The 20992-nt window shown below is 34.6% G+C and overlaps 1 protein-coding gene across 2 annotated transcripts; it reads right to left on the bottom strand.

Moving 5' to 3' along the window:
- Nucleotides 1–1636: 1636 nt before the first annotated feature.
- On the bottom strand, nucleotides 1637–20740 carry LOC141600408 (uncharacterized). 2 transcript variants are annotated; one of them, XM_074420642.1, is made up of 16 exons: nucleotides 20569–20713; nucleotides 19724–19887; nucleotides 19374–19534; nucleotides 19116–19224; nucleotides 18937–19038; nucleotides 15010–15114; nucleotides 13610–13693; nucleotides 13412–13527; nucleotides 6620–6721; nucleotides 6422–6535; nucleotides 6248–6304; nucleotides 5382–5448; nucleotides 5204–5257; nucleotides 4163–4237; nucleotides 2273–2308; nucleotides 1637–2080 (listed from the first exon to the last, which is right to left on the bottom strand). In XM_074420642.1, exons 3-16 carry the CDS (start codon nucleotides 19403–19405, stop codon nucleotides 1985–1987), a joined length of 1149 nt encoding a protein of 382 aa, XP_074276743.1. In that variant the 5' UTR covers nucleotides 19406–19534; nucleotides 19724–19887; nucleotides 20569–20713; the 3' UTR covers nucleotides 1637–1984. The 2 variants fall into 2 exon arrangements, with proteins under 2 accessions (XP_074276743.1, XP_074276742.1); XM_074420641.1 differs by lacking the exon at nucleotides 19724–19887 and having other exon boundaries at nucleotides 20569–20740.
- Between the last annotated feature and the right edge of the window lie 252 nt (nucleotides 20741–20992).

The following is a 20992-nucleotide window of genomic DNA, read 5'->3' as shown; positions in this document are numbered from 1 at the left end:
AAATGTAAATCCTTACGTTTATTTCGAAAATTGCTTCTAATCGAGTATAATTCCCATTATATTAATTGAAATATTTTGATACGTATTGGTGATTTAGGTGAGTGTCTCACAATTTTTTACGTTTAAGTAAGATAACATTTTGAGAAATACTGTAAAACTTAAACCATTAGATCCATCAATCAAAACATATTCGTAAGAGTCATTGGGTTTAATAAAAAAATTAAAGAGATAAATTTTATAATGTGCGAATGAGCAAATTATATTGCGACAAAATAAATACTTATATGCTTTTAAGAGGATTTAAATGGTGTGATAGTGACCATGTATGTACGCACTGATAGTGAGTGCATTTTAATTAATATTTTATATGTTGTATTTTAAAGTACTTTGAAGTTAAAACTTCAAAAAATTATATTTGAGAAAGTTCATTCTATTTTATTTATAAGTCAAATCTTAAACATCAGTATTTATAGTTGTGTCGAAAAACACGCAAGTTTATTATAAATATCTTTAATACATGACACATGTAAGACAGAACTAAAACAGTTGAATAAGTTGAGTTTTGACCCTATATATTCGATATATAAACATCGAGTAAGAATCCTCTCCATTTTTTCAAAAGAAATGGAGGTCCATTATCTTTTAATGGTCTAGATATAATTCTGGATAAATCAGGTGGTTGTAAATACACTTGAGTAGGAAAAAGTTAAATGAATAAAAATGAGATATATAATAGGAGTATAACATTACTGTATTATAGAGGAAATGAAGAGAAAGAAATGGAGATGATCGAATCTAATTCTGGATAAATCAAGTGGTTGTAAATACACATGAGTAGAAAAGTTAAATGAATGAAAATGAGATATATAATATAATATGAGTGTATTAGAGGGCAAATTTAGAGGATCCAAACTGCATAAACATCATACATTATTCATAAAATTAATGAGTAAAAAATGCATAAAACTATATTCACATCCTTTTGAACAAATATTAATTGATTTGAAAAATAGCGTATCGCGAAATGATCTAATTTAATTACTTAATATTAATTGATTGTTACATTATTCCAATACATTTATTTTAATTAATACTCGCTTCCATCCAAACCAAAGATAAAAGTTATCTTATTCAAACCATCTCAACCAAACTACCCATTCCTTTTTGGTAAAAACATTACTTAAGATACATGAGAAAAAAAATACTTCTTTTTTTAATTATTATCCTCAAATAGTTATTATATACTTATTTATAAAATATCAATCATACGTAACTAACTATGACCTATTACTTATAATTAAAATTATATGTATTTTATTTTAAAACTTTGAAATTAAACCTATAAAACTAAAATTTGAAAAAGATTAATCTATTTCTATTTATAACAAAAAAATATTAGCTGATGTATACACAGTATCAATTATATTATTTTTCTACAATTATAATAATAAAATATTTAATCAGGCCGCGCGAATCGCGGGATACTACCTAGTTCTAATAGTATAATTAGGGAAAAAAAGCCTTAATAAATTGTTAATTTATTTCCTATTTCTAATAGGAAAATTGTAAAATAATTAAAATTAAAATCAACAACAATGAAGGGCGCCACGGCATAAACCAGTACACAGCTAACTGTGATATCGAGAGCAAGACAGCGATGTAGAAGAATACGAATGCCATGTTAGTCTCATCTATTCTCACTAATAGTTCAGCATTTGTACAACATAATCTATAGTCTACTAATCTGCAACACAAGATTCAGCCACCGCTCAATTAATTCCAATACACTAGAGGACACAAGGTTACCTAGCAACCTAGATTACTCCACTTGTATTCTATCAACAATGTGTAGTTTTCTTCCCTTTATATTCTTCAAAGCCCATGAAATAAACACAAGGGAACAACGTACTCTCCAACTCAATTCGATGCCCATATGCAAGGGATGAATAAAATCCAATCAGCACAAGCATGCAAAGCTCCCAACTTAACTCTTACCTTGCATAGCGGCAAGGTAATCCTTATCAGCATTCGCAAGTCGCTTTTGGAATTGAGCCCACTCATTCTTGCATCTCTCACGCACCTGGATGTTCAACAAAACAAAAACACATATCCAAACAGAAACATCAGCTCAAAAGTTGCAAAAAAAAAAAAAAGCATAGATCTTATTTGGAAAGAAGGTGCTTAATCTGAGCAAATCACACTCACATTAAAAACTGTAACCGATCCCTCTATAAAATAACATTATTTAAAATGCTGAAATAAATAATCATACCCCTTGCCATGGAGCCTTGCCATTCTCGGCCTGACCCTGTTAAGAGAAAGGGAGATTGGTTAATTGATCATTGATCAATTTTTCAAATTATTGGGAATAACCAGCTAACGACCTACTATGGATAAAACCAGATCTAAGGATGGGGGGATGTTCAATTTAAGACTGCAATCAAAACTAAGGGCAAGATTATTGGTAGTCTTAAGACAAGACTTATTCAAGAATACCAATAATTTACCCTAGTTTTGACAAGTTGAGTCTTGAAAATCCAAGACTCTAACTTAAGACTTTGGGTGAGTCTTGACCCCACTTTCAAGGGAAATTATCCAATGAAGTGAATCCCAAGTGTCATTTCTTTTTGTTTTTTTTTTTTTGAAGTTTGTAAGAAAAAATAGAAGTGAAATGGAAAAGTAGAGTCTGGATGAATCTGACGGATAATGTATAAAGTCTGAGGTGGGTCTGAACAATAAAGAAATAATAAAAGTTAGTAAAAAGTTGATGTGGCAGAGTCTTGACTTGGGAGAGTCTTACTGATAATCTTACCTTTATAACCGTCTTTTGAGAATACTTAATTTTAAAGAGATGAGGGGGAACACTCATTCTAGTTGGGTCTCTCTTGTGATGGTCACAAATTGGGACGGACCCAAATGTGACCACTTTAAATAAAAAATAACCATTCATAAAATGTTACCTATCAAATAATGGTCACATTTTCACATTAAAATGGTCACATTTGGGTCCGTCACAATTTGTGATGAAAAAGAGCCTGTCACAAATAAGAATTTGTGCATTCTAAATCATTGTCCATTTATCCTCGGTACAAATACTGTCCTCTCATTCAAGCCTTCCAATTTACTTCCTTTGAATAAGAGTGTTACGAGAGTTATCATTTTAACTCTATTGAAGCAATGAACCATTTTGGGACAGACAAGAATGGGAAGCAATCTATTGGGATGAAGTTATTTTATCAACCATGCACCAAACAATTTCAGATGTACGGCAAACTGAAGAAGGGGTTTTTTGACAATCAGGTATAAAACATGTTGCATACTGTTAGGCAGTTGATAAGTGGGCAAGGAGATATCAATTGCTACAATGAAAAAGCAAATTTATGAGAACATTCATTCTGATGAAGAAAACAGATATGGACAATAGCTTTATTTTCCCAACAATGTCCTCTATACTGTTTATTTTTTCGGGTAAATTAACAATTACTACCTTTTATAGATAATTTATGAGAACATTAATTCTGATGAAAAAAATGCAAATGGACCGTTTTACCCCTTATATTATATACTAATCACAATCTCCCGTGTCTTTTCCTTCATTTTGATTGCCTCCATTAACATATTTAATTCCTCTCTTTCTTCGAATTTTAAAATCCTAATTTCAATTCCATACTCACAATGGATATAAATTACATAGATTTCAGTTATTTAGAAAGAAACAATTTGTGTTACTAATTTCAATTCTTGAGGGGCCATGCTGGTGCATAAGAGGTGGTTCATGGTGGAACATTGAGGAGCTGATTGGGGTTCTTTTCTAGGTGTTGAGAGAGGAGAGCTCTAGAGAATTGCAAGTGAGGAAGAAGAAGGTGCTTTAGAAATTGAAGAATCAAGAAGTCCAAAAATGGAAGAAATATTTCTGAAATTTGGGGGACAAAAGTGCCGAGGCGATTTGGGTAGTGCCTCACCGAGGCTTAAGCGTAAGCGCATCTGAGGCGTGATTTTTTAACTAAGTAGCCAAATTTAAGAAAGATGGTGATATGGTTAGCAGGACTTGTGTAATGATCTGTATATTTTACATGTTTCAAAATATCTCTGATCTTATATCTTAAAAAATTATTCAAAAAATAAAGAACATTAAGAGTTTATTCCATATAATAATTTGTACCTGGCTCCCGAGAGAAGGAATCACTTTGTGGATTATCCATTGTGAATCAACCACACCAATTTTCTCATGAGCAGGCTGCAGAATGAAAATTTAGAATACATATCAATCACAATTTATCCTAATCTGTAAAAGAGGAACGAAAAATAAACGAGATGACATTGCGTTAAACCACAGTACCAAATGAGCATACATTCACCTCCTCATGGCATCTTAAATGATTAAAAGAAAATATACCATCACAATTCTCTGAAACTAAAAAGGACTTGCCGATTTCAATAAACCAAAAAATTCCCTTCGATCCATGTGTTGTTAATTGTTTTTTCAATTTCCAATTTTGAGGAAACTCAATCAAGGCTTTGACACAAGAAAAAGCTGCTTGCAGTTTTAATTGCCAGTTATTCATTGACCATATAGCCATATAGAAAGTGTATGGACAACTAAGAAATTGCCGGAAATAAAAACTTACACAAGAATCAAACCAAAGAACATAGCAAAAGCGGAGCGACAAGGAAGAATGATAAATTGTGATTTAACATGTATTCTAAATAAACAACGTTTTGCAAAAGACAAGCTACAACTCTTCCTCAATTACAGCTGGTAACTAGGAACAGAGTGTGACAAGTGATAGAAAGTGTTTATTCACACATTTGTGAGCTGAATATGCTTCTTACTTGAAACTTGAAAGCACAAATTAGACCAGCAAGTACTCAGCTTTTAATACCAGTGACATCGGCGACACTGGCCCTCACAAATACAAGTCACAGAGTACATGCCAACTCAAAGGGAATGAAAAAGGTAACAAAATACAACATCATTATTCCAGTGCATCAATGGATCCCGCAAATCGTGGGCTAAGGGAGGGTCAGATGTACGCAGCCTTGCCCTTGTGTTAGCAACACAAAGAGACTGTTTCCAAATGACCCAAGATGAAAATTGCGTCAAGAACTGGACCAAAGGACTACTACTTCACAATCGAAAGAAGAGCAGAAACATCAACCAATATGAATAGAAAATTTCAAGGAAATTGCATGAATAACTTACTTCAACACATCTTCTCAGAGCAAAATCCAGCCCCCAACCATGAACCAAATCATTCTGGATTACAATACAAACGACACATGAGTGACTTGGATATCTAGGTGCATCAAACCACTTCAGAATCAAAGATCAACAATAAGGCAACGTGATACTAAAAATAATCTTACAACGAAATATGTACCTGAATCATATGCCACACACAACGCCACACACCTCGGGAAAACACGGGGGCCATAATTTCTACAAATCTGAAGTCCAACAGCAACATCACAGTAAGAATAAAGAGATATGTCTAATGCAAGGACTTTTCTAGTCTCTAGTAAGTGACATCAATTAGACTTCGAGTAACAAGCTAACTTGCCACTTTAGCATAACACAAGAATCAATCACAAAAATGACACAACAGTCTCATGATTGAGCTCATCATAAAGTTGTTCAAAGATGAGATCCCCCATTGTTTCCAATAACACAGAGTCCTTGAGGCATTCGAAATGGTAGGAGATCCTTGACTATTCGTATCATTGCCACATCACTCCACTCATCAAATGAAAACCAATCTTGCTAAAACCTATATCCCAACAGTAAAAAATCTATAATAGATTTTAAAATGGGATTCACCATTGTCTAACTTTTCTCATTGGCAAAAAATTATGAAGCAATTTCTTCAAGGACGTACATGTACTCTGACATATAGAATGGTCATCACCAGAAGCTTCTTGGGAAGAAGCTCTCTATCAAGGACCAATAGAGCTAAGAAAAAACAATTTTAAATGCCGTTAGGCCTTAGGGTGAAAAAAAACAAGAAAATGATATTTCAAGAAACAGCAGAATTTCATTAAAAGATCACTCATATTTTAGCACAGTTACAACTGCTCAATTATATGCAGTTGAACAATGTGGGAAAAAACAATTGTTTTGCTTTGCAGTAGTTTAGAATTCGATTGACACCGGGACTGAAGTCTGATAATAATACGTAGAGAAATTATGTTACACAACTTTTACTGCATGGCTAAGGGTAGTTTCACAGGATCAGAAAGAAAAACATACGCAGCACAAGGAGGAAGCTTTGGATCAGAGCACCATCCTGGTTTCTCTTTAGTTTCCCTGAATATAAGCCAGATAACTATAATTATGTAGCAGATAAAGCAAGAGTCACGTAAACCTATATCGACAACTAATGAATAACAAGCAATATATATGAGTAAAAAATGAAAGGCATACTTGTGCACTTCTTTATCACCTCTCCTCTTAGTCATCTCCCATGTCAAGCCATTATTAGGCTCAAGACCTGGTTGAGAAATCTCTAGGCCATGCTTCTTCACTAACTGTATATAACTGAGGAGCAATAAAATGTATGAAGATGTGAGTATGTGACAGCTTATACATTCAATCAGTGCTCTTACCAGAAGTTAAACTCACCGATCTGCATTAAAATGTTCGACCCCCAAATCTTCATCCCAGATGAAGATGTAATCATAGGCGGCAACAACATCAGGGTGCAAAAACCTTTTTGCATACCACCTGCAGAGACACAAGTGAGAACTGAAAACGGTAAATATATGGAGTATATTTCAAGGCATAACAGCAAGTTAAGAGGCAAAACTTCCATATCTAAAAATTACCTTACATTGACATACTCCGACTACTTTAAACTAACAAAATAGAATATATATATATATATATATAGGATCACATGAGTCCACCTTATCTTTTTGAGTCCGTGAGTCCATGATACAATATCACACGTTATATTAAACAATATCACAGCTTATACTCCAAAAAAAAAAATTCGTGATATTGTTTTGTAATATAATATCACCCATTATGCTACACAATATCACAGCTTACAGTATCACACGTTATACTAAACAATATCACAGCTGAAAAAAAAAATCGTGATATTGTTTTGTAATACAATATCACACGTTATACTAAACAATATCACAGCTTACACAAAAAAAAAAAATTCGGAAAAAAAAAATTTTAAAAAGAAAATTTGAAAAAAAAAAAAAAAATTGAAAAAAAAATTTGGAAAAAAAAAATTTTGCAAAAAAGAAAATTGAAAAAAAAAATTCGTGATATTATTTTGTATAGTGCGTGATATTGTTTTATGGACTCATGGACTCAAATATATAGGTGGACTCACCGGATCTTGCCTCCCATGAGTCATAATCTAAACCATTAGATTAGAACAAAATCAATGGTTAAGATTAATTCTGAAAATAAATGGCCTATATAAAACTCAAAAAACCCTAATTCCATTCATTTTACTACCTCTCACTTCTCTCTCTTCCTCCCTTTCTCCCTCCATCCATCTCTCTCTACCTCACACAACCGCCATCCGCCCACTTCCTCCTTCCACACCCCTCTGCCTCGCCGCCCCCACGCCTCCACTCTGCTCCTGCCATACCCCTCTGCCTCGCCGCCCCCACGCCTTCACTGCCGCCTTCCTCCTCTGCCGGCCGCCCACTTCCTCCTCATTTTTTTTTAAAAGATCTCAGATCTGGTGTTTGTGGTGGGGTCGTGGTGAGTGTTGGGGTGTTGTCGTTGCCGGCTGTGCGCGGCCTCCTTGTTTCTCCTTTTTTTTTTTTTTTAATTCACATTCGATGGGTGGTGGACCATGGTGGTAGTGGGGGTGGTCGCTTTTTTCAGATTTAGTTGTACTTTTTTTTTTTTCTTTCTGATTTTTCTTCATTTGCGGTGGTTGTGGGTGTGGTGGCCGTGTGTAGAGCCGGCAAATAATGACACGACACGAAAACACGACACGAACCCGACACGAAATTAACGGGTTTGGGTTGAGGCTCAATGACTCATTTATGTAAGGGGGTCGACGCGAACACGACTCGATATTTAATTGGGTCGGGTTTGGGTTGTGCTATCTAAACACGAACCCGACACGAATGACCTGTTTACTAAATTAATCCTATTTTTTTTTTTATCTTTCATCGCAAAAATATACTTAAACTTTCCAAATATTGACATGACACGAAAACACGACACGAACCCGACACGAAATTAGCGGGTTAGGGTTGAGGCTTGATGACCCATTTATGTAAGTGGGTCGACACGAACACGACACGAGATTTAAATGGGTCGGGTTTGGGTTGAAGGGTTTCTGACCCGTTTACATGTGACACGAACACGAACCCGACACGAACCGATCTGTTTGCCAGGTCTAGCCGTGGGTGTGGTTTAGATGGGTGGCGGCAGAGGTGGGCTTCCTCGTTTTTTTTTTTCTTTTTCAGATTTGGTGGGTGGTGGACCGTGGTGGTGGCGGCCGTGGGTTATGGGTAAAATTAAATAAATTCAAATTTTTATATTAAAAATTGTTTAAGAAAATTAAAGTTTCAATTTTTAGCATTAAAGTTTCACTCGTAAAATATTAAAGTTATACTCAAAAAACGATCTTAGATATTTAAAATAAAATTTTATAACATAAATTTAAATTTTTATTTATAAAATAACCTTAAATATTAAAGTTATAATTGTAAAGAATTAAAGTTACACTCATAAATTAAAGTTTCATTTATAAAACATTAAAGTTTTCATCTTAAAATTTTAAAATCTCAACCATCCATCTTAGTCGATCAATGGCTAGGAGTAGGACTTAGTGGACTCTCTCTCTCTCTCTCTCTCTCTCTCTCTTATATATATATATATATATATATATATATATAGATAGAGAGGGAGCGAAGTTCTTATAAGTCCCTCATATATTTTGAGTCCCTAAATCCTCACTACATCTCTTTGATCTTCCAATATTGATGGTTGAGATTGAAAGCTAGAAATACACTTAACACTAATTAGTTTCCTATACACTAATTAATTCTACTTTCTCTCTCTAGCTTTAATTATACATTCACTAATTGATTATTATACACAATTAAAACTATCTTTTGCCTTCTTATGCTTTCAAGTTTATACAATTTTTTTTCTGAGAGAGTTTATACAAATTTTATGACACTTTTACTGTTTTACAAGTGTAACTTTAGCAAAAAAAAGTGTAACTTTAACAAAAAAAAAAAGCGGTTTTGACGAATATTATTTTGAAATTTGAAATTTGAAATTTTGAAGCAAGTTTACGATAAATTTTGCGTTTTACGAGTATAACTTTAGTTTTTTCGAGTGATTTTGAGAAATGTTATTTTGAATTTTTCAAATTTTAACACAACTCATTGTAAATTGAGTGACTTATAAGTGTAACTTTAGTCTTTTAAAAGTGTAACTTTAGTCTATTAAAGTGTAATTTTAGTCCATTAAATTGTAATTTTAGTCCATTGAGAATGTATCTTTAGTCCATATTAAAAGTGTAACTTTAGTCCACTAAGAGTGTATCTTTAGTCCATATTAAAAGTGTAACTTTAGTCCATTGAGAGTGTAACTTTAGTCCTTTGAGAGCGTAACTTTAGTCCTTTGAGAGTATAACTTTAGTCATTAAGAGGGTAACCTTAATGGAGATAAGTGTAACTTTAATGGATAAAAGTATAATTTTAATGGCGAAAAGTGTAACTTTAATAATAGAGAAAAATGTAACTTTAACAGAAAAAATGTAATTTTAATAAAAAAAAAGTGTAACTTTAATAGAAAAAAGTGTAATTTTAATGGGAAAAGTGTAATTTTAATGGAGAAAAGTGTAACTTTAATGGAGAAAAATGTAACTTTAACAGAGAAAAATGTAACTTTAATAAAAATAAGTGTAACTTTAATAGAGAAAAATGTAACTTTAATAGAGAAAACTGTAATTTTAATAGAGATAAGTGTAACTTTAATAGAGAAAACTTTAACTTTAATACATGTAAGTTTAATAGAGAAAAATGTAACTTTAATAAAGACAAGTGTAACTCTAATAGAGAAACATGTAACTTTAATAGAGATAAGTATAATTCTGATAGGGAAAAATGTAATTTTAACTTAAAAAATCAAGAAATTTTTTTATAAAAAAAAAAAGAATTTTATTAAAAAAAAAAGAATTTGAGTAGATCTAGGATTTGAGTCTTTGAATACAACCATCCCCTAATTTTTTTATTAAAAAAAAATCTGAAACTTTAAAAAAAAAACAATACGGAGTAGATGTTAGTACATAGTAGTACAATTAAAACAAAAAAACATTAGTACCCAACCACCGTCCCCACCACACTCCACCTCCTTCTTTGTTTCCTGTAAAACAAACCCAAAAATACAAACACTACAAACAACTCAGTTTTGAAACAAAACCCAGTTTTGAAATTTTGTTTAAAAAAATCAAGCACTACAAACAACCCACCAACCGCACGACCTTCACGACACTAATAGCTCCAGATCAAGAGGAGAAGTGCTAGCCGAGTCGAGGTCTAATAGCAGAGGTGACGGCCGCAAGTGGCGTGGCGGCAGTGACGAGACGAAGACGAAAAAAAAGGGAGAAGAGAAGGAAGATGGCGGCTGATGATGGTAGCGTGAGGGGCGGGAACGACGGTGCGGTGGAAATCTGAAAAGGTGGGATGTCGGGTGGTCAGTGGAGACGGCCGACGGAGAGAAAGGATGACGGCTGCGCGAGTAGGGAGGGTGGTCGTGGGAGTGATGTCGGTGTCGAGGGATATTTTGGCGTTGGTGGTGGTGGCCGTGGTAATGGTGGTGGCAGGTGGATGGTGAGTGAGGGAGGGAGATTTGAAATTTTTATTTTGGCGTTGTTGGTGTGGTGGTTGTAGGTGGCGGTATTGGAGGAGGCGAGAAGGGCGGCAGTGGAGGATGTGGTGGTACCATCGGTTGGAGGTCGTGGTGGTGGGTTGTGGTGGTAGGAGAGGAGGTGCGGGAGTGGGTAGCGGTGGTCGTGGGGGTAGGTGGTGCCCGGTGGGGGTGGGTTAGTGAGGATGAGAGGGGAATAATTTTTTGATTTTTTAGGTTTTGAATTTTTTGGTTTTTGAGAGAGGAGAGGTTTTTGAGAGATAAAATGAGTGAAATTGTGTGAGATGAGAGAGAAATGATTGTTTGGAAAAGTATATATGTTAATTTAGTAGTTAATTAGGATGAGTTAGTCCATAATTAGTGTAGGTAGAGAGAGAGTGGTAAATTAGCTTATTAATGACCATTTTGGGTGTTTAATCTCAACCCTCCATCTTCATGATCCAAAGGCTCACAATGAGACTTATGGACTCACACTTAGAAGGTGGACTTAGTTGATCCCAATACTATGTGTATAGAGTGAAGTTCAAATGAGTCCCTTATATATTTTGAGTCCCTAACTCCTCACTACATCTCTTGGATCTTCCAATATTGATGGTTGAGATTGAAAGCAAGAAACACACTTAACACTAATTAGTTTCCTATACACTAATTAATTCTACTTTCTCTCTCTAGCTTTAATTATACATTCACTAATTAATTAATCTACCCAATTAACACTATCTTTTGCCTTCCAAGTTTTTACAATTTTTTTTTGAGAAAGTTTATACACATTTTATAAGACTTATACTGTTTTAAAAGTGTAATTCTAACAAAAAAAAAAAGTGTAATTTTAACAAAAAGAAAGCGGTTTTGACGGATATTATTTTGAAATTTCAAATTTTGAAGCAAGTTTATGACAAATTTTGCGTTTTACGACAAATTTGAAATTTTGAAGCAATTTTACGTCAATTTTTGAGAAATATTTTTTTTTTTCAAATTTTAACACAACTCATTCTAAATTGAGTGATTTATAAGTGTAACTTTAGTCTTTTAGAAGTGTAACTTTAGTCCATTAAAGTGTAATTTTAGTCCATTAAATTGTAATATTAGTCAAGAAATGTAACTTTCGTCCATTAAATTGTAATTTTAGTCCAGAAGTGTAACTTTAGTCAACTAAAGTGTAATTTTAGGCCATTAAATTGTAATTTTAGGCCATTGCGAGTATATATCTCTAATCCATATTCAATGTGTAACTTTAATCCAATGAGAGTGTAACTTTAGTCCTTTGATAGTGTAACTTTAGTCTATTGAGAGTATAACTTTAGTTCTTGAGAGGGTACCCTTAATAGAGATAAGTGTAACTTTAACAAAAAAAAGTGTAATTTTAATGGAGAAAAATGTAATTTTAACAGAAAAAAGTGTAATTTTAACAGAAAAAAATGTAATTTTAATAGATAAAAGTGTAATTTTAATGGAAAAAAGTGTAACTTTAATAATGGAGAAAAGTGTAACTTTAATAAAAAAAGGGTTAATTGATGGGAATAATCCAAACTATTGCTCGTCTTCTCGTAATAATCCAAACTTTACTTTAACTCAAAATAAACCATGTTATTATCGTCCTTAACTCATACCGCACCTAGGTCATTTTTTATTATCCAAGATGCTTCCTCAGAACCATCAATACAATCTACATCATCAGCTTTTCACTATGAATACTATAAAGATACGAACAGGACCAGGAGTTTAAAACGGAACCCAACTTCTGAAATCCAGAAAGTAAAACCAGCCAGATACTTAATAAATATAAAATTTACAATGTACAAAAAATCAAAGCTGAAGTTCAACTGTAGATCCTACAATCAATAAACGAACACAGGTCATTTCAGCGAGACATGTAGCAAATTATTAGAGTTCTAATTCTAAAACATAGACTTTTCATGTGCAGAACGCCATATAAGGAACCAGTTAACCAATTGATTGATCGTTGTAGGCAAAATGTTTACCTATAACATATTAACATCTCATGTCTTTTATATACATATCAGTGAATGGCCATAGAGTAGTGAGATGGTTCAGAATAGGGAGTTCTTTTGAGCAGAACGTTCACTATGATGGAAGCTCTAATTTATTTACCTCCATAACCTTCTATTTATCTAGCTTTTTCACCGTGTCTTACATCAATTATCCTGGCCTTCACTCAGCATTTCATTTTCCCTTCGGAAAGAAAGGATCAACCTATTGAAAATTGGGCTAATCTTTTAAGATGCTAAACAGGATTGAGTTATGAGATTTTCTTGCTAATGCCACTAGTCATTATGATTGCAGCATTTGAAATAATTTTCTAGTCACAAACAAGAACTTTAGAAAATAACAAAACAAATGGCCTGTTCCTCAAATCAAATTAAAATAACAGCATATCAGCATTAAGTGTGGCACTGCTTGTTGCACAATATTTACTTCCTAAACTTCTCCAGATATTACCAAGGACCTAAACTTCCAAAATCTTTATCGTAAAAATTGCATCATTTTGCATAAGACATAATCCCACAAGAATAAGGGAAGGATTCAAACCATTTTGTTTGCTTCGGTACGCTAACATGGATAGCTTTTCTAGACCACTCAAACTGCTCCCATTCACTAGTCCGACCGTCGTAGTGGAAAAGAAGAATCTGGAAGTCATCAGAAAACTGCAACACAATCTCAAATTAATCATATTTCCCTAATGCAAAGTTCCAGTGACAGAGTAGAAAAGCGTACTAAATTTGATACCTTCTTTAAGGCTGTATTAATGTTGTCTTTCTGGTTAAATCCAACAGTGAATGTTACCAAATATTTGGGCTTCTTTTTTAAATCCTGAAAGTTACATAAAAAAAAAAAAGGATGAGAAGGATTGATTTCTAAGATAATTGGGGATATTTATTCCGCACATATGGGCCAAGGAACTCTTCTGTGCGACAATAATACTACAGAGTGTCAAAGTAAAAAAAAAAAAAAAAAAAAAAAAAAAAAAAAAAAAAAGAGATAATTTAGCAAAACTATTTGGATACAAATCCCGGTAGTAAGCTTTCTAGAATTCCTGTCGGTGCAATTTATTATTGAAAGCCAAAGCTTCACAACACTATGAAAGAAGAACATAAATACAAATAAAGAGCGATGAATAACATAATGTAACACCAAAATAGCTGTTCTTGGAAGATTACAAATTTAGCTTTAGTCCCAAAATTATTTGGCGTTGACTAACATCAATCGTCATAAAGAACCCTTATTTTGACAAGTCTGATTAGACCTATGTTACTCCGACACTTCACTTAACTGCCGTGTCGGATGTCCGACACGACACGACACAACACAACACTTCGACACTTCAATTTAGACCACAAAATAGGAAAATTCACCCAAAATAGCCGTGTCCGACACTCCGACACTTGTCAGACACGACACCGTGTCGAAGAGTCGGAGAAACACAGGATTAGACACAAGATAGAATCGTAAGAAAAATACCCGTCTTCAGTCCAAAAGCATAATTGAAAAGAAAAAAAAAACCTCCATTCTCTATACATTGTTTCCATTTTTCAAAAAAAAAAATAGAACTTTTTCCATTTTAGTTGGCAACTTTGCATGGACGTTAATAAATTCAGTTACAGAAGTAAAGGCTATTTGCTGTGAGTAAGTTCATGTGTTATATGTTTCCTGATACTTGCACAATACCACCCACGCAAGCCATGTCTAAGAACTACGCGTATATACAAGCATACAGAGATACGCACAGTCGCACATTATTTATATAGTTCTAGTTCTACGCATAAAACAATTACTTATATCACATTCCATGATCTAGGAACTCTAATTCCTGATTTCAGATACTTATCGTAATGGTTTATCTATCAAGAAGAACTGTTTATAACCAAAAGGAACTTTTCTCAACACATTAGTCACTGGTTTTGCAAATGAGTGGCCACAGCTGCAACATGATAAAAAGCAAGGTATACGTCATCTACCAAAAAGAAACCTTTAACAAATTTCACATGGCTATGAAGAAAAACAGTGGTTGATACTTGAGATCATTTATAGAGCATAGGATCCTACATCTCTCTAGGAAGGGGTTGTGAATTATGTCTGAAAAAAATGAAATGCACAGACAAAAGCAAATAACTACTGAGGAAATATACCTCATTTGGTTCTCCCCACAATCTTCGAAGATAGAAATCGGATTCTGGAACTACAATTCCTGGAGGTAGCATCTCTGCACCACGAGGGTTTGTTGGAACATATATCTAGAAACACACAAAGAAATCACTCGAACAGTAAGAACCAAAACAGAGAATGAAACAGAGCATCAGAATAAGCGTCTACATATGAAGCTGCTTAAGGCGCAAAGGCGCACTGAGGCGATGAGGATTCGTGACGAGGCGCAAAACTCACGCCTTATAGACACTAGGCACATTCTATTAAAACAAATCTACATTTTCAAAGTAAATATTTCTACAATAACACCTTTTTTGGACTTTGAAGAGGGCTAACATGTTAAGGGGTGAAAAGTAGGAATAAAGTGATAAAGAGAAGGGCATAATATAAAAACTACAAGAACAAAAATAAAATGGAAATTTCCTAGTATTGTCCCTCCTAACCACGCCTTGTCTAAAAGGCGCACTGATGGCACAAGGAGGCGCTTTGGCCAGTGCCGCCTCATGCACGCCCGAGGTATGCTTTTTTAAACTAAGACGGGGCATGGGGGCATTGTGTGACGTTCTAACCCTTTGGTCATTACTTTCAAGCATATATGTTGCAATTTTAACATTCATGTAGCTCATACTTGTTCCACACTTCCTTCGTGTTGATCATCGGACCGAAACCCCTGCTGTTACTTTCATTTCATTATCGGGCTTCTTAGATTTCAATGTGTATCTAGCACATTCCATGTTTCCAATACATAGTTGTGTACAATCAAATTTCCATCTTAAGAGGTGCTACAACAACAACAACAACATCAGAGCCTTAATCCCAAAATGATTTGGGGTCGGCTGACATGAATCATCTTTTTGAACCGTCCATAGGTGAACGCAGGCCTCAAAATGCGAATAAAAAAAAGGAAAGATGAAAAACAAAAAGGAATAACGAAAATGTAATGGAAAGTCAAGGTGAACTTAGGGGTTTTTAAAATCGAATTCCGTCTTTCTTTTATAAAAACTTAAAATTTAAATCGAGAGAAAAGATTAAAACGATTTTTAAAAACCGAAATAGAGTTAAAGATCCGGAATGAACCAGGTAAAATCTATAAGAAAGTGGTTGGTAAAAAAGTGTAATAAAGGGGAGAAAAATAAATAAATTAATTTCTTTAAATTAAATAAAAAAAAAAACACTAAATCTGTCAAAAAAACATCAAATACTAAAAATCCACATGTATCCTTTCCCTCCATTGTGCCCTCACCGTCACCATACTCTCCTCAAGCCCCAGAACTCTCATATCGTGCTCTATCACTCTCAACCATGTCTGTCTCGGTCTTCCTCTGCCTCTAGGGACCTTTTCTGTTCTCCAAGTCTCCGGCCTCCTAACTGGTGCGTCCATAGGTCTCCTTCTCACATGGCCAAACCATCTTAGTCGGTTTTCTATCATCTTGTCCTCTATTGGCGCCACTTTTACCTTTTTCCTAATCACCTCATTCCTTAACCGATCTTTCCTTGTATGTCCGCACATCCACCTCAACATGCGCATCTCCGCCACACTCATCTTTTGAATGTGACAATGCTTCACGGCCCAACACTCGGAGCCGTAAAGTAGGGCAGGCCTACTCATCTTAAGAGGTGCTAACTACTCAAATTCCCTTCCTACAAAACTAATAGCTTTCTTGTGATCACTAATCTTTTTTTTATTGAATGTGTATGTAGATTTGAATGTGACATTTATTGTGTGCCCCCTGACCCAGACGAATTTGTGTCTAGTGGATGATCCCTCAGTAGCACATGTCCACAAAGCCTGTATTTTTGTTGTGAGATAAGACAAGGGTGTACATCACATTCCGGCTAACATGACAGATCAATGTCGGGTGAAATTTAAACAAATAAAAAAGACCTCAATTATATTGAAAAGCTAGACATAAAAGAGATTCATTACGGCAAAATTGTAAAAAGGCGCTCAAATGAAACTGTGCTATCCCAACACTTCAAATCTTCAAACAGAAGTTCATTCTAGTTGAGTCTAGATCATACAATATATTAATGTATTTTACAATAGACCAAAAATAATATTGATTTGCTTGTTTCTCTTCTTCCTTGACCAAACATCAGTATCACATACCTTTCTGCCTTTTCTATTTCTCAAGAAACCTTGTTCATAAAATGAGTAAAAGTACAAAGAGACTGGTAGCCTGGTAGGATCAGCACCAGAAAATTACTATTAACATGTCGTATAATAATGATACATCACCGCTTGAGAAACTGGATGACACTTCATTAAAGATTTCTAGGAATTTTAACCATGGAAGTTGAACAAAGTATTAGGATATTAGCATGGTGAGTCTACCACTGCCACTACTCCAGGCAGTGAAGATGCCCATGTCCAAATGTTGCTACTAGACAAAAGCCAAAAGCGGACCACTTAAAACACCTTAGTCAGCCCTCGGCACACAACCACAAAAAAAGGGAAAAAAAAATCCTTTAGTTTAGCCCAAATCCATGATTAACACTATTCTTTTGCTAAACTTAAAGACAAGGTCACGTGCACTTTAAATCTCAGGATATATAAATAGCAACATAGGAAATGTTTAGATTTATAGATGACCTACAAGTTAAAAGAAAACCAATGTATGCTAGGAAATATTGGGAGGAAGCAAGCATCTGCGCACAATAAAAAGCATAATGTTTGGATTTAAAGATGATCTATTATGCAACCTATACATACAAACCCTTCGAACTGCTGAGTACACCCTAGGTCGCACCGAAACGGATACGGACCCGGACATGGACAGGAAACGAACACGTCACACGACATCCCATGAAATGTAGGACGCAGGACACATCTTTTAAATATAGTATTTATAGTTATAGAAGTACAATTTTATTTTTGTAAAGGTATTTTATATTAAATTTTAAATAAAATTCAAACTACTCACTCCGACCCACACCAAAGGTAACACTTACTATAAACCATGGTTACCGAATTCGCTCACTGCCCTAAGAATCGCTAATTGTTAAAAGCGAATTCTATTATTTTGCTTACCGGAAATACATATAACACACATTCTGTAAGAGCGAATCACGAATTGGTAAGGACGTATTCAAAGCGAATTCGGTAACCATGCATAAACGGACAATCCACACCAAAGGTAACATTCCTTATTTAGCCCAGAACATTACTAAGTTATCCTTGTACCCATTTGATATTTACACAAAAAGCATTACATACCACCCCCCCCCAACCAACCCACAATTACATGGCCCACCTATGTTTTTTCCTCTTTACCCTTACTTTTTCCACCGTTTCTTAAATGCTCCATTTTTCCCTATGTTACATTTGGACTGGGTCGGAAGGAGTATATACTATATAGTATATGCTAATTAAATAAAACCTAATGGTTAAATTAATAATAACCCATATTCCAGAAAATATGTCATGTATGCAAAACATATCCATGGTTTTATCATGAAAGGTCTTCATAATATTACATCATATGGCATATATATTATGCTAAGTTGAAATGTCCTCGAGCGTCTAGGGAGTGGCCAAACATTAAAAATATTAATAAAAAATTAGAGACGGTTTGTTAAGTGTCTGGCTCGTATTTCCGTGTGTCATGCAAGTGTCGGTAACACGATGTCGGACACGAACAAGCTAGATGTTATGGTAGAAGTGTTTGCTTCCTAAACTAAACCCAACTCATCTATGTTTTAGCAGTTTGTTACTTTGTTTTATTGGTAAAGCAGAGCACTTACACCAGCCAATATGTCTAAATTTTGCCTGGCTTTATATTTTAGGTGACATAATTTGCAATGCATTTCTTTGGCAGGGAAACTTATTGCTCGATGATCTAATAACACAGATTTCTTAGCAAAACTCGCACACATCTAAACAATCAAATTATGAAATATGAAGTACAAACCTTTGGAACTACTAGTGATCCGAGATCTTCAAGAGATTTTCCAGATCTGCTACGGTCAGTAAATGCTCCGTCAAACGAGATAAGCCTTGAGGATAGTTTAATCTGCAAAGAACCATATGGATCATGGGCTTTCAATAAAATTGAAAAGGAAGCGAAACTTTTTAAATAGAATGAAATACCTTATTAGAAACTGAAGGAAATGACACTCCGATGAAAAATCCAAAAACAATCCCCATAATGGTGGTCGTAATGAGTCTTGCGCTATCATTTGTTCGCTTCTGGACTCCACTGCATAATAGAGAAAAAAAAAATCTCATTCACACATGAGAAGCAGAACGGATGCTCATAAGCAACATCACAGATGATTTACAAATACCAGAACTAGCTACAAATGCATAATGATATTGATTAATACCATAGAGAAGACAGCTACAAACCTGCGATGTGAAGTCCCCATCTTATTATGCATATCTTTACCACACTTAGACAAAACCAATAAATAAAGCGAGCCTCACATCAACCAAAGAGTACTTCAAGTTTGATCAGCAACAGAAAATCATGAACAGCACACAACTTGTTCCTTAGGAATTAGAATTTCCTACAAGCAGCAATTAAATGAATTATTGATGGTACGACATGTAAACAGCTTATATACCACGTGGCACAGACAGTCAGACATAACATAATGCAAAAAAAAAAAAAAAAAAAAAAAAAAAAAAAAAAAAAAAAAAAAAAAAAAAAGTGTGCAGTTGAGTTCTGCAGCAGCCTCTGAATGATATTTGCTGACCTCAATCTCTACAGAGACAGTTGTGCAATGAAGGGTTCCCACTTCAATAAAATACTTGGATTTCAGCCCCAAAGTATCTTATTATAAAATTTACCTCCAGAAAAATGCTGGTTCTTAGCTTCGAGTACATTCCAAACTAGAAGATAGTGCTATGGTGGGATTACCTAATTTGTTAAGAATACGTTATGCCCAACACACACATAAAACAGCAAACAAAGCATAGGTCTTAACCACACGCCATGACACGAACTCACAAGAACCAGCGAGCCCTTTCCCGGAGTCTAAGACCTGTTTTGCGTTTTGCTAGGGGTTGAGTGAATTCCATTATTCCAAGTCAATGGCCCTGAACAGCCTCCTTACTACTGAAAGCCCTAGAATCCTGAAGTTATTATCTAAGTTATTTCAGCATTGCCAATAGCTTAAGTTATAGGCCAAGAAATCTTGAACAAGTTATAACCCAAGGATCACATCAGCAACATCGGAACAACTAAACACACAGAACCAAGTCTGGAATTAATATGTAAATTGGGAAATAAGAGGCCGGATGTAGGCACCCTTACAGTAGCAGAACAAGACGTCTAATAACAGTTGTAAAACAATGAATAAGATGAGAAACTTTGGAGTTACGAGTCATTTTGCAATCAAATACATCCTTTGTTCATTTAGATTCCATAAGTTTATTTTAATGAAACTTAAAACAAGGGTTGAAATTGAAAGAAAACAAAACCTCTAACAACAGTTAAATGAAGCAAATGGTGATGACTTACCTAACTACCTACCATCAAAGAGAATCAACAACAAATAACCAAACATCCTAAAATTAAAATTAAAATAATAAAACTTACTTAAGGTAGGAAGACCGATTTTGGAACAAGATATACACGAAAATGAAAATTGTCTATGAAGAAGAAGCAGCATTAATTTGTTGAATTTAATCAAGCAATCACAAAACTGTCGTTTTACAAAATATACTCCGGCTTTAATTTCTTAGTATTTCAGTCTGGGTTCATGGAAGTTACCTTTTTAATTCGCGGTTCGTAAATATCTTTAGTAAACATCAACGACGTTTTTATTTCGAAAGATAATTTTGCCCTCACATCTCACTAACTCTACTCTTTTCTAAGTCCAAAAATCCCCAAATGTTCCCAACATCAAACACACCACCTCCTACCACCACGCCGCCACCACATACAGCCACTGCCAGGCCGCCAATGCCGTTTACCGCCACCACCGTCTACCACCACCTATCCGATTAGTATTTTTTTAAAA

This window comes from Silene latifolia, chromosome 9 (assembly GCF_048544455.1).
Source record: "Silene latifolia isolate original U9 population chromosome 9, ASM4854445v1, whole genome shotgun sequence".
In the NCBI taxonomy this organism is placed as follows: domain Eukaryota; kingdom Viridiplantae; phylum Streptophyta; class Magnoliopsida; order Caryophyllales; family Caryophyllaceae; genus Silene; species Silene latifolia.
The sequence above is the reverse complement of the archived record's forward strand: the minus strand, read 5'-3'. Positions and strand labels throughout refer to the sequence as shown.